This window comes from Eupeodes corollae, chromosome 1, assembly GCF_945859685.1.
Source record: "Eupeodes corollae chromosome 1, idEupCoro1.1, whole genome shotgun sequence".
Taxonomy (NCBI): Eukaryota; Metazoa; Arthropoda; class Insecta; order Diptera; family Syrphidae; genus Eupeodes; species Eupeodes corollae.
This window is the reverse complement of record NC_079147.1, coordinates 133,218,474-133,244,187: the sequence shown is the minus strand read 5'-3', so window position 1 is coordinate 133,244,187 and position 25,714 is coordinate 133,218,474. Positions and strand designations below refer to the sequence as shown.

General features: G+C 30.9%; 3 protein-coding genes across 7 annotated transcripts in view; 1 reads left to right on the top strand and 2 right to left on the bottom strand.

The window, feature by feature from the left end:
- The window catches only part of LOC129944788 (uncharacterized), a 58,358-nt gene that overhangs the window by 22,106 nt on the left and 10,538 nt on the right, over positions 1-25,714 (bottom strand). Inside the window, exons 2-4 of the mRNA XM_056054454.1 lie at positions 4,985-5,379; positions 4,812-4,921; positions 2,198-2,400 (exon numbers count right to left, since the gene is read on the bottom strand). Coding sequence (XP_055910429.1) covers positions 2,198-2,400; positions 4,812-4,921; positions 4,985-5,379 — 708 coding nt within the window. The remainder of the gene's footprint in view (positions 1-2,197; positions 2,401-4,811; positions 4,922-4,984; positions 5,380-25,714) is intronic.
- LOC129939937 (putative fatty acyl-CoA reductase CG5065) lies at positions 1,388-16,551 on the bottom strand. Of its 4 annotated transcripts, none has more exons than XM_056048126.1 (6): positions 16,533-16,551; positions 8,157-8,388; positions 4,985-5,379; positions 4,812-4,921; positions 1,968-2,400; positions 1,388-1,911 (listed from the first exon to the last, which is right to left on the bottom strand). In XM_056048126.1, the coding sequence occupies exons 2-6, from the start codon at positions 8,370-8,372 to the stop codon at positions 1,488-1,490; spliced, it is 1,578 nt and encodes a 525-aa protein (XP_055904101.1). In that variant the 5' UTR covers positions 8,373-8,388; positions 16,533-16,551; the 3' UTR covers positions 1,388-1,487. The 4 variants fall into 4 exon arrangements, with proteins under 4 accessions (XP_055904101.1, XP_055904100.1, XP_055904102.1 ...); XM_056048125.1 differs by lacking the exon at positions 16,533-16,551 and adding an exon at positions 16,115-16,508; XM_056048127.1 differs by lacking the exon at positions 16,533-16,551 and adding an exon at positions 11,914-12,064.
- Positions 19,948-24,414, top strand: LOC129939940 (mitochondrial nicotinamide adenine dinucleotide transporter SLC25A51). Of its 2 annotated transcripts, none has more exons than XM_056048131.1 (4): positions 19,948-20,181; positions 20,305-20,890; positions 20,946-21,075; positions 23,699-24,414. In XM_056048131.1, the coding sequence occupies exons 2-4, from the start codon at positions 20,427-20,429 to the stop codon at positions 23,981-23,983; spliced, it is 879 nt and encodes a 292-aa protein (XP_055904106.1). In that variant the 5' UTR covers positions 19,948-20,181; positions 20,305-20,426; the 3' UTR covers positions 23,984-24,414. The 2 variants fall into 2 exon arrangements, with proteins under 2 accessions (XP_055904106.1, XP_055904105.1); XM_056048130.1 differs by having other exon boundaries at positions 19,948-20,220.

Sequence of the window (25,714 nt, the reverse complement as noted above, 5' to 3'; positions counted from 1 at the left end):
GCCATGGGTAATATCTTACCTTTTATTAATTAAGAGAATTAAAACTGTCTTGTCTATTACTTGCTTAAAGACGCCCTGTGACAATAGTAGTCCAGAAATTTAAAGATCTTCATAAATGCAGATTATAGGAGGTAACATAATTGTATGGTTTTTAACTTTTCTTTATAATTATAGATGCAGATAAATACTCGTGTAAATCGTCCATTTTGTAAGGAAAAAAAAGTACGAAAACAAAACACACGTTATACCCGTGTGGACACAAACTAAGAGTATAATCCGATAATACCAGGCACTTGGTAAGCTCATTTCCACACCATCTGGAAGTCGTTCCCTGTACTATCTTTAAATAACATTTCTATTATTTCATCCCTCCAAAGAGCAAATATTTTGTTTGTTGACATTTTTTTACAGCTGTTGAGCTGTCAGACACATTACGTGACACTACGTTCTTTTCGTTACGATTGTCAAACGAAACGTGAGGTCCAAGCTCCATTGCGATAGCATGCATTGAATTCCTATGGCTGAACTCGTAAACGTCAAGCGAAGCCATCATGGAGCAGCACACACTTAGTAAAGTTATATGGCCCATTGTGATACCACATGAATCTTGAGGCTTTCGTCTTAGGTCAATGAAACCCATTTGGAACCCTTAAGAAAGGTGAAAGACTGATTATGTTCATATGATTGAGATCTTTAAGATCGTAATTCTTGCGTTTTTGAGCTAGATGAGGGCATTTACAGAGGAAGAGAAGACCTGTTTCCTCCTCTTCCTCATCCGGACTGTTATAGACTTTGTAGAGACAGAGCCGAGGGATTTGATAGCGGCCTGACTAACTGATAAAATACGGATCAGCCCAAAGTAGTAGTCTATCTAAGGCATTTTGAAAGAGTTCTTTTAATAAAGAGTTCGTTGTTCAATAAATTTCTTTTTTTTAGGCATTTTTTGTTGCTTTCTTCCGATTTGCTTAAACTTTTTGAGAACGAACTACACAGATTAATATCACAACGAGTCACTTTTTTGGAAAATAGATTGAACATCAAATCGAAAAAAATCCATCTCCAATTAAAGGTTCACAAGCTGACAGCCAGGTGCTCCATATGCCCAAACTAGAGATCTGTTTCGTAGCGAATATAGCGCCATTTACTAATTGTCAAGTTCTTGGCAGCGGACAATTAGAAAAATAATGACAAGTGTAAGTATATAAAATAAAAAACACTTGTTTTGAGAACTTTGATTAATCTTTTCTTTGGATATTTATTATTTTTTCTACAAACCATAGAATTTTGTATTTATTATTTAAATGTGAAACACTACCTTTGATATCTAACTAAGCAAAATTATAATGACATATTTCTACTTGTTCAGCGGCAAAATAAGACTCATTCATATAATTATACACAATTGTAATCTTAAATTTATTAACTACAAAATTGGTATACATTTGTAAATATATCATGTATTCAAAATAACAACTCAAAGTCTAATTTCATGTATTTAAAACCAGCGTTGTATTATCATTTTTAATAAACATATCCAAAGCATTTTTTAAGATTGCATCTCCTCTTGCTATCATGGTATCTATGTTGATCCAAAGCAAAGTAAATGTTACTATGACAAATGTTAACTTGACGATTCGGTCGACAATATACAATCGTGTCAAAAGCTTTCTTGCTTTCGGAAGTGAAGCATCGGTTTCTTTCAACATAAAAGTTCTCATGCCATGAATATATGATCGAATATATTGTTCCCAATTGATTTGCTCCTGGCAAATATTAAATATTTCTCGATCGACATAATTCAGCTTGGAGTTTAATTGACAAAATTTCTCGTTTTTGAATTCCCATGTTTTTGTTGTATAGTACTGAAGGAGACTTAGACCACCAGAAATTTTCTTCTGCACTTTTATTAAACTAAAAAGAAATCATATTTTAGAAAGTTTTTTAGAAATATACATTTTAAAACTTACAAAGGTTTTCGTCCAATTATCAGTAAGAGAAAATCAATGAAATAAGCTGGAAGATAATGAAAGAAGATCACGCAAAATAAATGCTCGTAGTAGTTCTTTTTAATGGAACCATTAGGATACCATAGGGAAAAACTTAAGGGAGTCTCATAGAAGAAGCGTTTACCAGATTCTATGCTCTCACCCCATGTCATAAGTAACTTGTTAGAAACACAGACATTGATATAATTTACGTCATTTTCTAATTTGCTGCCACAATCCCAAGCTGCTGCAATAAGTGCATTAATAGCGGTGTCAACTGGAATAATAGTGGCAGGATAATCAGGGTTGCAATGCATAGAACGGAGAACACCTCTAGCGCCAGCTATCATCAACCCCGTTGGTCCGTTTACACCTTCAACCCATCCGGGTAGTGGTTCTTTTAGTGATGCAGTTACTGAAAATAATTAAAATGTATAACCAACCCAAGATTTATGTCTTTATGATTTATTTTTAATTTATCTGCTTTTTATCCATGTGATCTGAACCATATCCAGAAAATAGGACCCAAATTATACAAAACAAAGGTTATGAAAAGGTTCAGGCAACTTTAGGTACTTCTTTTCTAGCATTTTCTGCACGTAAATTTAATTAATTTCAAACTTTGACTAACCATTATAGCTAAGGCAGTAAGACAGAGCAGCTTAAATAAATAAATAAATAAATTAGGTGGCACAACAGTCCGTAGGGAACCAGGGCCTAGTGACTTACAACTCTCAACCATTCCTGTGTGCAAGTAATTGCAGGGATGAAAGCAACCTACAATTTATATGCCGAATCCGAACGGCTAATTTTTTGAAACCACATTTTCATGACAAGAATTACTCTTGGAAAATTTGTCAATTCCTTATGTTTGTTTATTTTAAGATTTCGGATTAGACATAAAATTTTAGGTCCACTTAGGGAAATTTTTTTATTTGTTAAAGATTTGAACTTATGTTACTTATATTTGTTCTTGAACCAAAAAAAATAAAATTATTTAGCCCCAAAGAATGTAAAAGAGGGGAAATTTGTGTTTTGACAGATCTAGATCAAGACAAATTTAATCGTTTTACCCATGGAAAACCCCATAAGTAAGATTAGCTTTCTGCTCAGTAAAAAAGTTTAAATGGCTGATATTTTGATACAAGTAAACTTGACTTCGCGTTAAGATAAATTTTATCAAAAACACTGTATATGAAGCTATAAATCCTCGGTAGACATCTTGGTTTGCGTACAAGCTAAACCGGAAATCAGCTTCATAAACTCCTCGAATTTATTAAATTTTCCCAAAAAACTCAGTAAGTGTTTGTATGTATGCGTGAAAACACGTCAATATTTCTCGTTGAATTCTTCCACATTACAAATACAACAATGTAAAGAAATGGGTTTTGGAGGGTGTTACGTACGAAGGATTTATATCTTCATAAAGAGTGTTTTTGAACAAGCTATTCCTTGCATGCTTTTGACGTTTGTCTTTCCTTTTCTTCGTATTTTTCCGCATTAGCTTCACTTCGTGTTCGTGGTTAGTAGAGCTTATACCTCAATAAGGGACACGGAAGTGAATTCAAGTGGACGATAGGTATACCACGGTTACCACAGCTGGAAAAAAAGTTTGTGTCAAAATTTGAAAATAAACATGACCACTTGTAGGTAAAAATTACCAGCACATTTTTAAACACAGTTAAATGTATTCATCACATTTTATTTTCCATATTATGCAGATGACATTTATTTTTAAATTACGTACAAATAAACTGACAAAATCTCTTACAAACTTAATTAAACTAGATTAACCCAAATACGGATGACGAAATGTAAAAACAAAGCGTTTGGCATGAGATCACAGTATATAAGTTTTTACAATAAATGAATAAATTAGGTGGCCGAACAGTCCATGAAGTACTAGGGCCTAGTGACTTACAACTCTCAACCATCCCTGTGTGCGAGTAATGTTTTCAGAGATGGAAGGGACCTACAGTTTATATGCCGAATCCGAACGGCTAATTTGAGAAAGCACTTTTTCATGACAAGAATTACTCTTGTTAATTCCTCGCAAGGGTCAGTATCCGTGAAAAAAGTTAGTACGGTAATTTTGCCGTATACAGTTAAATGCCGTATCGTCTGAATATACTCTTTTAAATTATATTGACACTGACTTATACGGTAAAATCGATGATACGGCGAAACCGACGATTCGGGATCGTGTGAACGTGCTCTTACAATTGTAATTTTTGGTAGCTGGTTACTGGCCAATCATATACTAGAAACTTACCGTAATTTAAAAATTGAACATCTCAAATGCCTAAATTTATAAAATTGAAAAAGTCATAAAATAAACATACTATTATGTAATATGACATATGAAAGATATGGAACTGCCAACTAATTCAAATTAATTGGAATTTTGACAGTTTTTTTACAAAATTTGTTATTTGCAAAAATCAGGTATGTAATAAAAACAATGGACAGGTTATGGGACTGGAAAGTGAGGCAAGTGTCTAGTATCTTATTCGTCAATTGCCAAAAAATTGCGTTCCGATTAAGGCAACTACATTAAGTTAAGTCAACTTATGCAAAATGACATTTGGTAATGTTTTTATTACCAAGTATAACAACATTTATTTGAAGTCGATATCTGTACTGGTTCTTGAGATAGGGACAACAAAAAACGCTTTTCGAACACACAGATATCGCTCTTAAGATCTTTTATTTAGATTATAGGGACCTTGAAACTTCGAGAAATGTCAAAATTTTCAATTTGACAAAGCGGACCATTAACAATAAATTTATATGGAAAGTTAAAAACTTTTCAATTTTTTAACTTACCTATAGAGGGTCTACAAATTACAATGGGAAATTTTCTGTTAAAAGATTGAACTAATCCCTCTGCCAGTGCCTTACTATAAGCATATGTGTTTGGTAAACCTTTTAGCAACCTGTAATATAGAATTTAAATTTAAAACATTCTACAAGATCATTAAATCTTATACTTTACCCACCTAGGTGTGACTTCTTGTAGTGCATTTTCATCCAATGAGCGCACCATTGCAAGAATTTCATGTGGGTCATTGGGTGGTTGATACGGCCTCTCTTCTAATATACTTTCATTGCATTGGCAGTATGATGTGGATACATGCACTACAACCTTAAGGTTGGTTAATTTTTCAGCCAATTGCAACATCTTATGCGTACCACCCACATTCATCTCAATCATCGGTCTAAGAGGCTGATCAAATCGAACATTAGCAGCACAATGAAATATTATGTCAACTTTTGATATTAGTTCGTGCAAATCACTATCACATATTCCAAGACCTTTTTCTAGAACATCACCTTTGATAATTTTGATTTTCTTTAATACGTGTGGATCTCTTTTGAAAACTTTATCAAATATCTGAAATTAAATTGAATTATCTTAAGTTTCCCAAAACTGTTAATTTAACACAAATTTACAACTATCGCAGCGCAGTAATTGTTTGTTGATAAATACATAATTCCTGACCTTGGTAGCGTTACTTTTCGGTTCCCTATAGTCTTAATGCTGTACTGTGTATCTATGGGTACATACCAGAAATTAGCCAACTTAAGTTGAAAGTAAAAGCAGGCAGCATGTAAGTAACTATAGATATGTATCTACCAAGTTAATCATTTCTAAGACTACTTTTATGAGTTGGCAAATAGTGTTGATCATTCGCTATATATTGTTAACAATACCTCATTCCGTCTCTAACGTAATGTGGTCGCATTAGGTTCATAAGTAATACAATTACAAATAATTGTAGGTAAACAAAAAAAGAAAATAATTCTGAGCAATATTGTTAATCGACCATCAATCTTAAAGTGTCAATCAATGTTAATCTTAATCTATATGTAGACAAATATTTCAGAGTGCACAAGTGGGCTATGCTCTATGATGGAATTTGTTTTTTCATAAAACTATTTTTGCAATAACAATAAGAATAACAAATCAAACAATCGTGATTTACAAACGGTATAAAAATTGCAATTTTATGTTCATAAATTAAAGTTGCGGTTAATAACTTTGAATATTTATGAATGAGTATAGTAGTATACGAGTTGTTGACGCAAAATCGGTTATCAATAACCTAGGCTAGGCATGACCGACCGTTTAACGTCTAATTGAAGGGTGTTATTTTTCTGTAAAAAATAGTTCTAACCATTTAATTATTTGTATTTAAATAATTTAAAAAAAAACATTATATTTATCTTGTGGTGATGATGATATAATTGAGATAACATCATTTAAATAGAGATTAACACAATAAATTAGTGCATTAATTAATACTTGTAAATAAAGTTAAGGTAAGATCTCAAACCGGATGTACACAGTTTTCAAATATTATCTATTAATATGTAAAAATCGTTTGGACCAACAAGTTCTCTGTGTTTATAGTTTGTAGTTTTTTTTTTGGAAAACATTAGGCATATTGTTGTTAGTTATTGCTGAGAAACAATTTCATCAACATCGTGGATGATATTGTTTCTGGTGTGGATTTTGGACTGGAGGCATTATCGGCATTTTTGGCATTTCCTAATTGTGTATAATGAACCGTTTTTGAGGGCAGAAATAAAAGTTAACTTAAATTAACCCAAGAGCTAATTTGAGAAAGCACTTTTAATGACAAGAATTATTATTCGATGATTAGTCAATTCCCGGAAGATGCTACGCTCGTGAAATAATTGTAAGGTGGCACAGGCGATTTACCGCTATTATGCAATTTTTTCTAGTCAAAGGCCTATGCAAAAAAAACCCTAATCCACCTACGCTTTGAAATATTACGTTAAGTGATGTATTAATAATACATCTACTCATTTCCCAACTAAGTTCTCAATACTTTTCAATGACCGCTCTTTTACGTAAGTGAAAAATTGGCTCTAACTTTTACATTTCTGATGTGGTGGGTTGGTTTTATAGTTTGTGATTTGATTAAGATTAGATCCTTTGGAAAATCGTTAGTTTTCAGTTTTTTCTCTGGATACACTTTAAATCATTTAACTCAAATTTTAACTTTAAAAGAATTAGAAGTGCTCATTTTAATTTATACAAATTATGAGAAAGTAGGTAGGCGGAAAAGGCGAGCCTTATAATTCGAAAAACTTTCAACATTTGACAATAAAGGGTAATTCTTCTGACTGATACTTGTTAGTTAAGGTTTTCGTGATTTTTGAATTGATTATTACGGGTTATCCATTTTGTGGCTTCAAAAGTATTGGCGTTTCGCTCGTACCACTGAAAATAGCGCGGCTGTGAGCGAAAGTGTTTCCGAAGGCCCGAATGTTTCGATTTCATGTCGTTCTCAGGAATTAAGATTGTCTTACGGCACATTATGGCGTATTTTGCATTTGGATCTATATCCATTTAAAGACCAGCTCGAACAACAACTGAAAACAGCTGACCATTTACATTGTCGTAGATACGTCGAATGGTTGTTTGAACAACACGCGATGGACGGCGATTTTTCGAACAAAATTTTCTTCAGCGCCGAAGCACAATTCGCACTCGGTGGGTATGTTAATAAACAAAATTGTCGAATTTGGGGTTCTGAGAATCCCATTACGTCCGCAAAAAAGTCACAGTTTGGTGAGCTCATTGATCCGGAGGTTTGATTGGACCTTACTTCCTCGAAAACGACGATGGAACGACTGTCACAGTTACATTCAATTCAGAGAGTTATTATCATATGATAAACGACTTTGTTGCCTGCAATTGAAGAATACGACTTGGAAAATTTGTGGTTTCAACAAGACGGTGCCACATGCACACAACTCCAGCGAATATGGCTTTATTGCAAGAGAAATTTCCTGACCGCTCAATTTCTCGTCGTGACAATATCAACTGGCCACTAAAATCATGTAATTTGTTATCGCTCTCACTTAAAAATCAACATTCGTCAAGTTATGGCTGAGAAATGACTAGCTTTAGCTTGACAAATATTGTTATTGTTCTTGATTTTATTGGTTTTATAGAAAGATTAGAAGTAAAAAGTCGACTGACTTATTTCTTGTATAAATGATCTTGTATCTAATTAATTGAATGAGTATTTTATGTCCAGATGTAGACATAAGAAAATAAAAAATAATTTTCCTTATATCTTAAGTAAATAAATAATAATTTAGCGACATTTGTAAAAAAAATAAAATCATATTTACCAAACATTTGAAGTATTGTTCTTTTCTCTCTATGACGCTTGCTCCCTTTTTTTCTCTCATCAACAGATATAAACAATTTAAATCCTGACAGTCGCGAAGAAGTTTTTCCACTAAAACTTTACCCATAAATCCTGTTGCTCCAGTTATAAATATATTTTTGCTGGCGTACCAATTTGATATTTCGGATTCATTATGTGATTCATTATTTGTACACATTGTGCGGATTTAATCCCTGAAAAAAAGGAAAATATTCCAATTTAAAACCTTACAAAGAAGTTTTTTTTAGAAAATCGTTATACATACAAAATTAATTTTTTTAACACTGTATTTCAATACATTTTCAAAAAATAGTACAAAAAAGAGCGCACAATTTGTAACAGCCTATTGTTAAGGGTTTAACAATTTGCTAAATATTTAACAATTTACTAAAGGGAGTCCAAAATGTTAAACCTTTTTTCGTTTTGCTTACTAGTGAATTGCTAATTGGCTTTCATTCAAAAACTACTATCCAAACATGTCTGAAATGTGACGGTTTTCCTAACTGTTGACTGGACCATTCCATCCACTTTTCTTATAAGAATAATTGTACAGATTTCATATGTATTTAGGAAATTGCTAAAAGTTAAAGTAGACATTCCATGATTTTAAATTTACAAATTGTTAAGAGATAGTAAGATGTTAAAATCGTTTAAAATTAGGTAAATCATCTTTCTTATCATCTTTCTTTCTCAATCTTAGTAAATTGCTAAAACTGGGTTTAACGTTTTACTAAAGTGTTTAAAATATTGCGCAAATATTTTTTTAATGTATCATACGAGGTTATTCTCTTGTTTCAAACTTTTAATATTATCAAAAATGTACATAGTTGCTTTTTTCGAATAGATTCGATTTCAGCATTGTTATCTGATCTGTCCGATTCCTCAGTTGTAATAAAATTCAAAATTTGTTCGTCCGCAGAAAGTCAATAATTGTCAAATGTAATAGTATCATCATCACTTGGTAAAACTCTGTCAAAGTTACTGATGTTCTCGATTATGTCAAAAGTACAAAACTTTGCTTGAACTTCTAAAAGTGATCAATGATGGTCGATTCAAATAAGAAAATAGTTGGCATGGTATACTCAAATGTGTACGTACTTTTCTTAACTTTAAAATTTTAGTCTTAGAACTAATTTTAGTCGATATACATTTATATATTTCTGAAATTTAAACTGAAGTTAATTAAAAAAAAATGTAATCTTGCTAACAGAGTAATTCAGCTTAGGAAAAATTCCAATGTTAACCAAAGTTGTTCAGATATTTATATTATCATTCTTAAGAAACTAATATAAAATAAAAGTTATTATCTCAAAAACCAGAATTTGAGTTTTATAAATTTATTTTGATATTTTAGTCTTCATAACTTAGTACTTTTAATTCAAATTAAATAATTTGCGGCTTTAGGCATCATTTTTTTTATTTGGATACATATTGATATTTGAAGTTTTTAGTCATGAGTTTAAAGTCAACATATTTCTGGCTCCTTTTTGTTCAAGATTGTATAATTTCTTGTGTTTTATGTTGGGTTCTATACAGTAAATCCAAATCCTAGGAGATTTTAAGTTCTAGTCACTAATAATCTTTAAAAAGTCATCAAATATCAAAACTAAACTATATAAAACCTTGGGCGCGAGCAAAAAGTTGAATAGTGGAAAAATGAAAATTTTCTAAAAGAAAATTCTTGAACTAGGAACACATATTAACTTCATGTTGAAAATTGCATCATTAAACATAATAAGAAAAAGCTTCTTTTTTGAAGTTTTATCCAAGTTTGGGTAACACGAATAGTTATCGAATATAACAACCACGAAATAAAAACAAAAGGAACAAACATTTCTGTATCGACAAAATTGGTGTAAAAAACTGTCTCAAATTTTCTTTGTATTTTCTGCGAAGAGAAAAATTAAAGAGTTGTAAGCGAAAAAGCGGATTCGTATTCAACCCAAAAAACTTTACGTCCCCTCTATCCCTGGCAAAATTACTCGCACATAGGGATGGTTGAAAGTTGTAAGTCACTAGGCAACAGTTCTCAATAGACTGTTGCGCCACCTAACTTATTTATCTAATTATGCGAAAAAGTTAAATTTTCGGAATTCCGACAATTTCTTGTCAAAACATTTTGCTATGAGTTGGTGTCTTGGAAAAAAGCTTACCCTCGTCTGTTGATAATTATATACACAATTATTAAAAAAATATGTTTTCTAATATAACATAAAGTGCTTTTAAATACAAGTACTGTTTTTCGAGCCACTCTAATTTATAAACACTTGCTCGTAGAAAAAAGTTCTTAAATATACAAAAGGTAACACAACAAAAGACGCCTTACAACAACTTAAAACTAAATAATAATGAATAATTCAGCTTAATTTTTTAAGCATAAAATAACTTTCGATAGATAAAAATAAATAGATAATTTATTATCTGCTGTATCTCGCAAGATAAAAACAGTGATTTCGATGAATAAAAGATATCTCAGATTTCTCATGTGCAAAATTTATTGAAGAATATCACCATTTTTAAATACCACACATTATCCTGTGAACTGTTGGTCACAAATAACTTATACAACAATTTAAGGCTTCAATATATTTAGGAACAAGCATAAACAACCTTCTTTCTTTCAATATTGAAATGTGTGGGTAATGTTTCTATTCTTAGCATTTTTGAATGTAATTATTTTGCAATTCTTTGGAACATACGCTTTTTCAGAAAGAAAGTGTATAGAAAAATAATCACAACGCAATAAAATAAAAAGCTGTTAAGCCTTTGTATTTAATCTGTATCAATCCTTCCTACCAAAGCATACTATTCAATATATTTTCGTTGAGATTCAAGACAGAAATTTCAGATGTTATTTCATAAGCTTGCTTAACCCATTATGGCCGTGTAATTTATACGTACATAAATGTTATGTAACAAATATATGCACTCTCAAAAAAAATCCTTGATGATGATTCGTATTCAAAAGAAAAATACAGGGTGTCCCACACTAAAATCCCAAAAGGCGTTCAAAGTCGAATAAATTCCCTTAATTTTGCTACTTTTTCTATTTACAACGTTTTTTTATGATTTTTGTTCTAATAACTTTGGATTTAAATTCTGCAAATTGCGAAAATTTTTATTTTAATAAGACATTTTAGAAGAATCTCAAAAAAAATATGATCGTAGTGGACATTTTCATACGATTTTGCATCCCGAACAGGAATCGTAAAAGTTTCCGATTACGATTGAATACGTAATAGGGTTTTAATCCTTTAATATTTTCTGTGCGTTTAATGTTATCATTACCACATGTTACTTTTTGCTTTTGTATAAATTGGCGTAAAATTTTAAACGATTTAGTAAAAAGTTAAAGCCACTTTAAGGAATTTACTTAGCAAAAAGTTTACTTAATCTTAGCAACAATTAACAATTTGTGAAAGTTAAACTCACTCAATTTGCTAAGTCTATATGACATCTGTACAATAGTTCCTATAGGAGCAGTGGATGCAATTGTTCAGTCAACAGTTGGGAATTCCAATTAAAAGGAACTGTCACTTTTTGAATGCTTAAAAATGTTGTGCCATTGTTTAACAATTTTGTAATGGTTTCACTAAAAGAGTTTTCAAAATTATAAGTTTTTCAGTGGGACACCCTTTATAAAATTGTCGTTTTTTGCTTAAATCGCCTTATACATATCTTCCACTTAACATTCTTATCTTTTATTTCGTTACACCTACCTATTGATATACATAACTGGAAGTCTGCTTTTACACTTGGACCACCTTGTGGAACCATAACTTTCGCTTTTGGCTGATGATTCTTCTCCAATGCATCAAAAGTTGTTTGCAGTTTAAAACATTTATTGCAGTTTTTATACTCCTTTTCTATTGAAGTGGTTGTGCAGTTGAATTTTTCCACCATCCATGACCTACTTTCAGATTGGTATGTCCCCCTTTAAACAGACTTCGTCATTACCAAAATTGCATAAGAGTGCATCGAGGCAAAACTAGCGAAATAATAATAATACTGTTTTTGCAATCTTGCAGGAATTTTTTGTTTTGAATTTAGGAGCGCAAAAGTGAATCGATAAGTATTTTACTAAACTAAAAGAATCTAAATGTAAAATTTGATAATAGGGAAAAGTTAATCCGTAAAATAAATGCAAACAACTAAGAAAGCAATTAAGAGGTGCAAATAAATGCTATGATTATAAAAGTAGATATTTAATTGATTGTTTAGTTATAATAATGACGTTGCATTTCTAAAGCAAACAAAATTATTTGTTCGGTGTATAGTGCTTAATTAAAAGTTTTCTAAAGGCTTCATACGTAATCGTGAAAGACATTTATATAAATTGAATTTTTATTATTATTATTTTATACTCTGGCAATTCCTAAAAAGGATATCTTCAAAAAGTTATGTTAAACTTAATTTCAAAAGAAAATCATGTACATATGTAAATTCTAAAAGAAGTCAGAAATAGTAAATTATCGAACTAGAGATTTTAATCGAACAAGACATCACGATGGTAGAGAAGTCGAAATGAGTTGGTCCCTCGATTTCGTCCGTCTGTCCTCCCCCTACAGCAGAAATCATTGGGTCGATTGACTTTAATTTTGAAAATAAAGGTTTCATTTGCGTTAGACGATTTTTAACTTCCCATAGGAAGCTATTGTATTCGGGCCGATTTGTCGAATTGCAAATTTTGGCATTTGTCGTCGCGTCGTTTCAAGGTCCCTAAAATCTAAATAAGAGAGGAGAGATGGCTGAGTGTGCGTGTGTACGTACGTTCGTGAAGATTTTTTTGTCGTCCTTAGCTCAAGAACTAGTAGATATATCGACTTCAAATACTTTTTATTATACAGATAATAATGCGGAAAGATGCAGAAATGACTCTCAAAAAAATTGCGTGGGTGGATTTTTGTCAATAGAAATTTAAACAAAGAGTGAAACATATTTTACGAACCAATAACGATAGCGACTTTATATTAAGTCATGTTCCGTGATACAAAACTTCTATAATTTTGAAAAAAAAAACATTTAAATATCTTTTTTATAAATCAAAAAATTGAAAAAAAAATATTTTTCACCTCAAATATTTTACGAACAAAAAACTCTTAAATATTTGTATGCAACGAAGAATAACGTTTTTGACAGTTGGTAAAATTTTGAGAATAATCAAGTTGCCAGTTTTTGCAAAAAAATAAAACCAAAAAAAAAAAACATTAGTAAAGTTGGTAAAAATGGATTTTCGACTTAAATATCTTTAAAAAAAAAAAAAATGGGCTTCAAACTAATTTCATCTTATAAAAAATATTGTGTTCGAAATTCAGTTTTTATATAAATTCGATAGTCTGTTTTTTTCATAAAAATTATGATCTACACAAAATAATACGCAAAATTGTAAAAATTGATTTTCAGTTCTCAATTCGGTTATTGACTTCAAAACCATTTCATTCTGTGCTTAATTTTCTTAAAAAAATCCAATCTGGGGTGCAATCGGCTAAGGTGATTTTTGATAGATGACAATCAAAGTGATCGAATTTTATCTACGTAAAGTGATACTCAAATTGATACCTAAAAAGCTGTCACAAAAAAATGTGATAGTCATTTTCAAACAAATATGTTAATTCCGAATGGAGCTACTAGATGATTACACAAACAAACTGCAAAATTTTCTTAGTTTACTTTTTTTTTATTAAAAAAACACATTCTCGTGACCGACAAAGAATTTTATTAAAAAGCAGCCAATTTGAAACTTTTATTTATGTTTATATTTTAAAAGAACCAATTTAAAATTTCACCAAGGAAACAACGAATTTTGACCATTTGAATCTGAAATTGTTTAATCAAATTGAATTGAGTTGAATCATCTTACACAGACGGAATGAAAATGATAGTCAATTTGACAATCTAAAAATTGATAGTCAACTATCACCTTAGCCGATTCCACCCCTGTATTTGTTTATATAAGAAATAAAAACGTTCGTACAAATGGTAAACATTGATTTTGTGCTAAAAATCTCGTTAACAAAAAAGATTTTAAAACCAAACTTACAAAAATTCAACTGATGATTTTAAACAAATTAAATATTTTTAAACTAAGACTAAAACCGATCCAACAATTTTCAAATACAAATTTTGAAAAACTAGTTTCTTTTGAAAAATCGAATGACATTTAAAATTTTAAAAACAAACTTTCTTGCAGATATATTTCTAAAATTAGAAATACAGGAAATGTTTTTAAACAGACTCTTTTGATATATGAGCAAGTTGCAATTTTTTATTTGTGCTTTCAATTTTGCATATTTTCCGGGAATATGTCTTTTTCTACCATCATCCTCCGGAAAATATTAGGGAATGCAGAATTCCCTGCTCCGCCGCAAAGGAATGGCGTTCGATTGATTTTCTTTTTCAAACCATAGTTGGTATTTATTGTTGAGATGGGTGCTTGAGATAGCCAGGAGATTATGATCGAGAAGCCAAGTATCTTGCTAAAAATGCCATCTAAGTGGCATACGAAAGCCATAAATACATCTTTCAGTATATTTCCTTGATCATGATTATCATGAATTTGAAAGATCGGTACAACACCATGTAACGGAATTGAAACTCCTTCCCTTAAGAACGCCTAACATTTGTTCCGCAGTTAGACTCTAAAAGGGTTATTTTTGTTTCATCACTCCTAAGAATGTTGCGAAATATCGTTTGCCTTGTCAAGTAATTCGCTATTATTTGTATTAACTTTGTATGCAGTCACTGAGTTATGCTAAATTCAGGTACAAAGTGGACAATGATTTTGACGTTTCACAATCAGCTGATCGGTTAAAACTCAAGAATTCAAAATTAAATAATCAGCTGATCGGTTAAAATTCAAGAATTCAAAATTAAATACAACTTTCAAAACTTAAATACAAATATAAATCACTTATATATGTATTTGATCTTATTCAATTTAAAAACAAAATTAAATATTTAAAATTCTCAAAACACAAATATTTCTATTTTGGATATTTGGATTTGTCATTGAAATGACAATTGCGGATTTGCTAGCTTTGTAGTGTAATTTTGCATTCACAAAGCTAGTTGAATTTTGATTACGAACTCACTAGCTCTATGAATGTGCCCTATGTATGTTCAAAGTTTAATTAAAAAGTTTCGGTGAAAACTAATCCAAAAGATTGTCATTTGTTTATATCTTTTCTAAGGATATGAGAAAAACTTCAATAACGAAATATTGTGTACTTTCTAAAATTACTTTTAACATAATGTTCTAACATCTTTTACATCTTGTCCATTTAATCCTCCCGTGCCACAACTAAAATGATAAAACATTTGGACAAATGTTTCTGTTCCTTACAATTTAATTGCTGAGTGCAACTGCAACCCAGTGGATTTGTGTAATATTTAGAATATTGCTATTTTTTAAACTTTTATTTCAATTAGTACAATAAGAAATCAAATGAGGTAAAAAATAATTACTAAACTAACAAGAGTAGCTTTACTTTTGATATTAGAATGTAGTAAATAAATGCATAATGTTAAATTGTGATCAAAACGTGTACTTTTCTAACTTAACTCGCTTTATGTTTACTTTGGGAACGGAAAATTTCACAATAATAGATTTTGTTTTATTTTATTTTTCCCATGCAAACATTTAAGTTTAATAATATACCACATTAAAGTGTATTCGTATACCTAGAAAATATGAATAATAATATAAATAAAATGTCATTTTTAGTAAATTTATCTTTCTTCACTCAAACTTAAATATTAACGTAGACTTAGATTCCTCTTATTTATAAATATGTATGGATATATAATTCTTGTTTATAGTTTAGACACCTAAAGTATTTATACTTCCTTGATCAAACTATATTAAATTTGGTACAAATTCTTCACATAAAATAAATTCAACTTTCATAATCCGTTACATACCAATTAAACAAAGGTGCTTTCAGCATACAGACTTGCAAATTGCAATGCGATATTTAGCTTATCTTTTCTAAGAATTAATTAAAAAATTGTTGCCGTAGTTGTAGATACGAACAAAAAGAATGTTTAACCCTGATTTAAGATCACTTTATTTAACACCTGTAAGTGTAACTTAATTTTCACAAAGACCAAACTTTACAGCAACTTAATCCGAACATTGAGTGTTTGAAGCGATTAACACATTACAAAATTTAACCTTATGGGAAGTAGTTGTAATATCCAATGAAATAAATTACAATTATTTTGTTGAACGAATTGGTTGCACAAAAGAGAGAACGAGGCGTATCTTTAAGATAAATTGTCACAGATGAAGTTACAACGACGACTGAACCAAAAAGTGTAAAGAACTATGCACATATACCTCAGAAAGGAGTGGGTAGGGTAAGTATACTTCCTAAAAGCACAGCCAGATAATTTCAAATGAACTAGCTTGACCGGAGTAGCTACAGCAAACACTATTCAAGAAAACTTAGCTCATAACCCTTTCCTTATAGTGGCTTAACCTTTTGTTGAGAGAGAATTGTGAACTTGTATTTGTTTTAGGAAATTTTTAAAAATGACTATAAGTATCTACGCTGCAAAGGAATATCCTTTTCTATATTTCGTTTACTTATACAAATATTAACTTTACCTAAGCAGATAATTTGTGAATGCATAATTAAAATGTGTAGAATTTGAATGAACTTAATTGCATATTATTTTTACAAAGTTGTAATGAGGCATATTAATTAAGTGCTAAGTGATGGAACACAAATTAATGAATTATAATCAATACTACACTTGTGCTCATACAATTAAGCCACTCTAGTAAAAAAATCTATTTATTCAAGAAAAGGTTCAAGGCATGATCATTTTAAAACTTATTGTATTTATTAAATAAATTTATTTAAAAAAATCAAAATAATACATAATTTACATAATTTAAGACTCTTAAATAACTGTGAGTTCAGATTCTCTGCTCGATAATCACTAATTTAGTCAACACATAATTAAGCAATCTGCAATTAAGAACTTAAATAACGACATAATCAAAGCCAAAGATATTATGTTTTACCTTTAGTTAAGCTAATATTTCGTTGGATATCCCTTTTGTCGTATAAATTCAGCACATCGGTTGGTCATTGTACCAACTAAGTACTAAGGCCGCACATTAAGAGGGTGTTATTTTATTCCACTCCTGTTGGATAATTTCCCACAAAGAGCTCCTATTAATGGGTTTTCTTGCTGCCACTGACCTTTTTGAAAATCGAAGCTCTGAGTTGGCCATTCCAGAACACTAATAGAATTGGTGTCAAACCAGGATTTAACGACCCGGAAGCAATGCTTCGGTCGTTATCCTGTTGAAATATCTAGACAAGTGGCAAATTGTCTGCATAGTCTCTATTTAAGTGAGTATCTAAGATGTCCCTGTACATCTCGCCAGTAATTTTTACACTTATCTGTACAATTGGGCCAACGCCGGATGCAGTGAAACATCCCCAGACCATTACAGAGGAGCCTCCGTGTTTTACGGTTTTTTTTTGTGTATTTTGGATCTAATTCCCTTAATGGTGGGCGCGGACGTTTTTTGAACATGATCTTTGGAAAATTTCAATATAATTTTCTTTTCGACAGGTTCGGTTTTCGTCTGGCGATTCGTCCATTCAAGTTTTTTTTTAAGGCGTCCTCGGATCGTTTGTGCTGATAGCACGAGCGACGTTGTAATTTTCTTCCATTTGTGCTCTTATTTGAGTTGAAGTTAGAATAGGGTCCGTCTTGCTAAGCCTTACAAGTTGCCTGTCGTCAGCAGAAGTGGTTTTTCGTGGTCTTTACGGAGTAAATTCTGAAAAGTATTTTTTTAAATAATCGAGTCCATTTCTGACTCTGCCCCGAGAAAAACCTAGTATTTGGATTACTTTTAAAATATTTTTCTCCTTTTGGAAGCACTCCCAAATTATTTTCCTCTCAGTTGGGTTGGAACTTTTTTTTCTCCCCATTTTAATGAAAATGTTATGAATTTAAGGTTTAAATACACTAAAAAGTGAATTTAATTAATTTATGAAAGAAAGTCGATTCAAAAACTATTTTTTACCACAATTTAAAAAAAAGGCTTAATTATATGAGCACTCTAGTCGACTGCTTTTTACAAATGATTCGAAATAAATGACGAGACCTTGCTTACAACCTTACCTCATCATGTGATTCTTAAAGTAAGATAACGGAATTCGTTAACTATTATGGTCCAATCAGTATAAGAGTTACAGGAAACTAATATTTATAGTTGCATCGCGTGATTATTGATGTGTCTTAATTGTGTTAGCACAAGTGTACTTTCTTTGACAATTTTTTAACAAATAATTGTTATAAATATTAATCATGTACAGGGCTAGTAGGAAAATGTTATTTAAATAACGCCATTTAAATTAGATCTTTTAGAAAACAAATATTGTCTATAAAGGAATTTTTAATGAAATCAATGAAAATATTTTCTCTGAATTTCTAAAACTTGCTGTCATTTTTTCCTTCATGTATAAAACACAAGAAGAATGTAATAAACTAATGTTTAGGCGCCCAGTTAAATAAATAATTAAATTATAAAATCTTAGAAAAATAAATATAAGTAACTTTGCTGCATTTTTTATAATAGTGTCAGTTCTCACAAAAACAGCATTCCAAGGAGGACGGATTGGTATTTGTGTGGCAGTGTACTAGGGCGCCATAACAAATTATTTGTTAAAAAAGAGGCTGGGATGCGACCCACACTAATAAATTCCCATCCCGTTCGTCGATTTTTCTTGCCTAAAAAGCTTAAACAAAATATTCATAACAATATTTGTGTGAGATAAACAATTTGAAGTCAATATTTTCTCTGTTTTCTTAATACATGTGTCGAAAACCATTTCCTATCAGTTTTTTGTTGTAGTAGAGATTTTTAGTAGAAAATCAATTTTTAGGAAGTTGGGTTTAGGAGATTAAAATCCAATCCTAATAGGTTTATAGTGACAAACTGTTTAAGCATTGGAAGATAATATTCAATTAACCATTAACGTCATACTCCGAGATTAATTTTAAAAAGTAGTGAGAAATGGCACATTTTGGTACTGAATTTGTGTCCGAATGAAATGTATTGCAATACAAATCAGTGGAAGATTCTATTTAATTTTTCACATAATTCTCTTATAGAAAATAATTTTCCTGCTAGGAAAATAGGAAAATAAAATAATTCAAAAAATGCACAAAATAAATTGTGGTTAAACTTTTTTCTCAATCTCCTTGAGTGATAATATGTCAGTTGAAGCTGACTTTTTCTGTATAGACATGCGGCCAGTTGACCGGCATCTATGTTGCGCTTGCTTGTTTGCTAAACAAAATTTGTCGGTTAAAAAGTGGATCTTCTGCCAACTTTCCAAGAGCCAATTCACCAAAAATGTTACGTTGTCGTTCGGCTTCAATTATTGCACCAACTGTGTTTTGCAAGGCATCACACCTAAATCCTTCCGCAAAATTCTGCATTAAAACAGAATACCAAACGTGCGTCAGCTGTTTAAACCAGTGTTCCCAAAAAGATAGCCAAAAATCACACTTTACATTTTCCCTCAAGCCCAATTACACAAAAGCAAATGATCTCCAACCGTGTTAAATGCGCCACAAAAAAATTAATATTTGACGGAAATCTGAATTTACCTATGGAAATCGCCATAATTAAAGAACGTACCCTACCTTTTATCCAATACCCATCGAACAAGTCTAACGTCATCTGTTTTTGACATAAACACAAGACATCAAAAACTCAACTCGTGCATGCGTTGTTGTTCGTTGATATAGAATTGCGATATATATGCGAATAGAATTTTTGTTGATTATTTTTTGTTATAATATAGGTACCCCTTTTTTACATAAAGAAGAAAACGATATGGTGTCAGCAATCCGCAAAGTCGCCGAGTCCTGTAATTGAAGAGATACAAGAATAAAGGGGGAAATCGTTTGTGACTCCGCTTCCATTTGGTCCTGCAGACTTCGTCAAAACTTTGGTAAGCATTTTAAGTTTATCAAAGGCTTTCACATACGAGGTATTATATAATTTTATTCTAATATTTATTTTGGATCCTGCGTCTTACTATAATTCAATTTCCGTTTGTTTTATTTTGTATCAGCTCGCCAGATAAGAAAATTTGTTGACACAAACTTTTATCGACTTTTCCAACACTGATCCAAACTATTTTCAACAAAATAAATAATGTATTACAGCTAACAAAAAAGGCCAATAAGAGTTATAATGAGTGATGCACGAGAAGAACTGACGACTATGGAAGGCATAGACACTAGATTGATTGTATCATTTGATTGGCATGAATTTGCTTGCGGTTGCGGAGCCGCTTTTGTCAATTTGGGATTGACATACCCTATATACAAACTCATATTCCGACAAATGCTACATGGTGTGGGAATAGGATCTGCCTTTGACCAGCTGCGAAATGAAGGAATTACTTACCTTTATCGTGGGATATTCCCACCATTAGCACAAAAAACTGTATCGCTTTCGATAATGTTCGGAGTGTACGATGGAACTCGGCGGATGTTGGTTGAAGGGTTTCAGATGAACAATTATGCAGCCAAAATAATATCCGGCCTTACAGCTGGAACATTTGAAGGTGCATTACTGCCATTTGAGAGGGTTCAGACGTTGTTGGCGGATTCGAAGTTTCATCATCATTTTAAAAATACACCTGCGGCTTTTCGGTTTGTCCACTAACATAATTTGATTGTATTTATGTTTTTAATTATTATTTTTTAGATATGTGATTGCGAATCATGGGTTCCTAGAATTGTATAGGGGAATGGTTCCCGTGTTGATCCGGAATGGGCCATCGAATGCGGCATTTTTTGTATTGCGTGAAGAGGCTAATGCACGAATACCTAATGACGTAAGTACACAATTTTACATTTACATATTTTATTGTATATGTATTTATTATAACTATGAAGATATTTATTATTCAGTATACCAAAAAACTTCTACTTGCAATTCGCTATCAAAAATGAAATGTCCCTGGTCTATATCCACTTAATTGCTTAATATCAAGTTCAAGAGTTAGTTTATTTTCGATTTTGAATAAATGATTAAAAGGAATTGTAGATTATATTATAATTTAAATAAACATAATTTTTGTTGCTGTATTCAGTATTTAATTTGTTCATAAGCTTGAAAACAAAGCAAAACAAAACTTGAATTTAAATTTAGTTTGAAATTTGGTTGGGACTTCTGAATTGCAAATGTTTTGCACAGCAATTTTACATGCTATTAAATAATTTAGTTATCATAATATCGTAATATCAAAAAAGTTTAGAAAACTAAAGATAGAATTTTGCTGTTTGAATTTCTAAACAATTTTTGTTTCTAATGAAAAATGTTTTGCACAGTACTGTCTGTTCTTGCCAAAAACATAGTCTGCAAATTGTTTTTAAAAAATTGAAATTAAATATCTATAATTTTGTTCCTCTGTATACCAATTTTTTTAATGAGTGCTACAGCCTTTTTAAATTTGGTGCATATGTTGGGACCCTCATTTTTAAATCTAACTAAGGATTTAACTAAAGTGAAATTTGTTTTTCCACTAGAAAGCCGACCAAAAAAGGTAAAGATAAAACTCAACATATCTTTTAACAAAAAGTTGTATGATGATTTTGTAAAATAGAAATCTTTAACTTCTAGTAAAACTTTCACTTTAGTAAATCACTTATTTTTCTTATTTTCTCATTAGCGAAGAGATGACTTATGGGTCTTCTTTTGATGCTGATTTCGAATGCAAAATCTCAAATTCAAAAATACCTGTTTTTAACATTGTTTTTACATTTTATTCAATATAGTGCAAGAACTTATATAATAATACTATAATAACCTCAAGACTACGTATTCATAATAAAATCAAAATTTGATTTTATACCGTTTTGCATCTTTCTATTAAAATCTGTTTCAGCATTAATGCTTTAGCGTTTTTTGATGTTAATGTATAGCAGTTGAAGATTAGTTTAGTCAGTAAGATACTTAAAATTTTTAAACGGATTGAAGACTTGGAAAATCATCATGAATTTTATTGTAAAAATACAAGGTTTTTCGAATTATAAAAATTTTTCATAAACCTGACGTGATAAATTGATTTTGAGGTATGATCAAACTGAACCTTAAAAAAAGTAAAATTTGTTTTCTCCTTACAGTACCTTATTGACCAGTGCTATTAAACGTGTTTATATTACTGAAGTAATGTAAATATATCCTATTTTCGGTTTCGTATTCGAACAGCTGTTTGGTATCATTGATAACACAATTATCTGCATCTAGACTTAGAGGAGCAAAACTAGATCTCTGGGAAGCTCTGTTTTGTAAGGAAAGCAAAAAAAAGCTGCACAGACACAATTAGCTTTGCTTTTTGTGGAGAGTATTGAAATTTTCTTGCAGCTAGGAGACATCGAAATTGATTCTTCAAAACTCCATTTAACTTTTCAAGTACTAAAATAGTAAATAAATACAAAGGCTGCTCATTGAATTCGAAATTTCCATTAATTTATTTGTCCAAATGTCAAATTTTCAGTGGATCCCATGTGTAGTCTATGACTCACGATAAGGCTGGCGTTAAAGCTTCGCAATACCGTTTGAAAAGCGACACGACCATAGTAAAATGACTATTGAAATAGGGGCCAATTAAAGCTACCATTGATTTTCATCATTGAAATCAATCATTAGAATTTGTCGTTTATTGCTATCATTCAAAATTTCTATCATTTGGGGCCAGTTATAGCTATCATTGAAATCCATCCGGAAACATTTTTGAATCGATATTTTACGGTGTTTCCCGTTGATTAGAAATAAAAATTATATACTGATTGATCGGAAATCAAGGAAAGAATTTTTGTTGAGAAAAAAAGTGTAATTGCTCATTTATTTTTCTATAAAAAATGTATTTTTTTGTTTTCGTTGATTGAAATCCAATGAACAAATTTCACTGAACGATTTGTTTGCCTTTTGAACATAAAAGCATCAGAACGAAATTTTTAATGATCGCAATAAACGACCTGCCAACAAAAAAATTAAATGATGAAAACCAATAATAGCTATAATTGGCCCATAGGAAAGTTATTTTAAAATGTAGTTGAAATGGTATTTTGTAAACCAATTTCCAGTGACAGTACATAGTACGAAGTATTTGACGGATAAAGAAATTACGTTAAGGCCTGTGTACTTCCTCTCATTACTCATAGCTGAAGAAGTAATGGTTTTGTTTATCTTTAAGATATTTAATTTTATTCCATTTCCCATTACTAAAAGGTATTTCTTAAGTAATTTAATTTAATTAAAAAAAAAGTGTATTTTTTCACGTCTGCCATTCACCATATAATGACACAATCCCTTACCATGTTATTCTTGCCTGTTAATTGAAAATAAAAAGACTGACAAATCGTTCTTCTTTGTTTTTGATCTTAAATATTTTAAAATACAAAATTTCGTATACACATACATATAATTTATACCAAGTTTTAAATTCTTTTTAGGCTTCCTTAGCATCCCGAACGATGCAAGAATTTATTGCTGGTGCAGTAATTGGAGCTTCCTTGAGTACAATTTTCTATCCAATGAACGTTATAAAAGTATCAATGCAAAGTGAAATGGGGCACCAACGGGAAAAAATGTGGACAGTTTGCCAAAGAATATACCACGAGCGTGGCGGTAGAATATCATACTTTTTTCGTGGTTGTGGCTTTAACGCATTCAGATCGTTTATGAGTTGGGGTGTTATGAATACTGCCTACGAAAAAATTAAGGAACTGATAACATAATGCAACAAAAAAACAATAAAAGTGATACAATTTCGCAAGTGTATTATATAGTTTAAAATGAGATAAATCTTAAGGGTTATTATGTAATATCAATGTATTTATGTATTTATTATAGATTTTGTTATTTTTTAATACATATATACATATAATTGCCGCAACAACATAAAAGAATAATATAACACAATATGTTTTGTAGATAGATTTAAATCAATAACACAAGTGTTGTGGATTATTCGAGTCTAGAGTTTATATTAATCTAGATTTGGAATTGTTGCATTTAATGTAATATAATAATTTGTCGCTAAACCCATTGTAGAGAATATTTAATTCAAAGCCAAGAGTTCATCATGCTAAAAGTTTTATTTTTTGACTCGATAATTTTTGTATGATTATTATGTATAAGTTATAAATACAAAAGTTTAAAATTAAAACGTGCTGCTTGTACTATATTGCAAAAGTTTCGGTTTCCGAATGAGAGTATCTAAAATAAATCATTTTTTTTACATGTCTTCTTCGAATCTTCAGTTTCATAGGTAGTGTGATTTTAAATAATAATAATATGCATTTCAAATACAGTCAAACTTCTTTATAACGAACTTCCTTATAACGTAATTCTTTCTATAGCGAATTTCATTTTGTTCCCCTTCACCTTAAAAAATATCCCATACGAATTAGGTTCTTTATAACGAAATTCTCTTTAGCGAAATTATCTTTATAAGGAATTAATTTTGTGGCACGAAGACAAAGTTGTTTCTTAATAACGAAATGTCAATTTTCAAATTTGAAAACAAAGTTTACTACGATTTGTATTCCTTTATGTGTAGTAGAAATGCTGCGAATATCAACAGGTCAATTGTTTTAGTTGGCATTGTTCGAGAATTGTTGTCAAAATGTCGAAGGCCAAAGCTATTTCGCTATCAGAGAAGTTATCGATGATTGAAAAAGTTAAAAGGGGAGAAAAGAAAAAAGATGTTGCAGAAAAATTTGGTGCATCATTTAGTACATTGTCGACAGTCTTAAGGAATGAATGAGCTGCATTTGATAATATTCGAAGTTTTATTGAAGCAAGAGATGAAACCTCAGATGATGCATATGATGATTTTTATAATAAAACAAAAATCAAAACTGTTCATGTGCAGTCGAAAATTGATATGTTTTTAATTCAAAAATAAAAAGACATACATTTATTTAAAATGAGTTTTTTGTATACTTTAAAAAAAATTCCATACAACGATTTTTTTATAAAACTTCTTTATAACGAATCAATTGTTTGTTCCCTTGAAGGTTCGTTATAAAGAAGCTTGGCTGTATTTTGTTTGCCAATTTGTTGCTACGAAAACAAAAGTCAAACATATAGATATAAGTTATACATAAATATATTACGAGTCTAATGAATAAACTTGTGAGTGTGAGCCCGGGATTTTCTAGAGGGCCGTAAAATTAAAAGAAATGAGGAGAGTGTTTTTCTTAAAAAAAAATAAATTGGATAGCGCAACAGTCCGTTGAGAACTAGGGCCTAGTGACTTACAACTCTCAACCATTCCTGTGTGCGAGTAATGTTGTCAGGAATGGAGGGGACCTTATGTTTATATGCCGATTCCGAACATCTAATTTGAGAAAGCACTTTTTCAAGTTACTCTTGGAGAATTTGTCAATTCCTCGCAAGAGGCAGTACCCGTGAAAAGACTTAAGATGGCATAGGCAGGTATCGAACCCAAGACCTCTGGAATA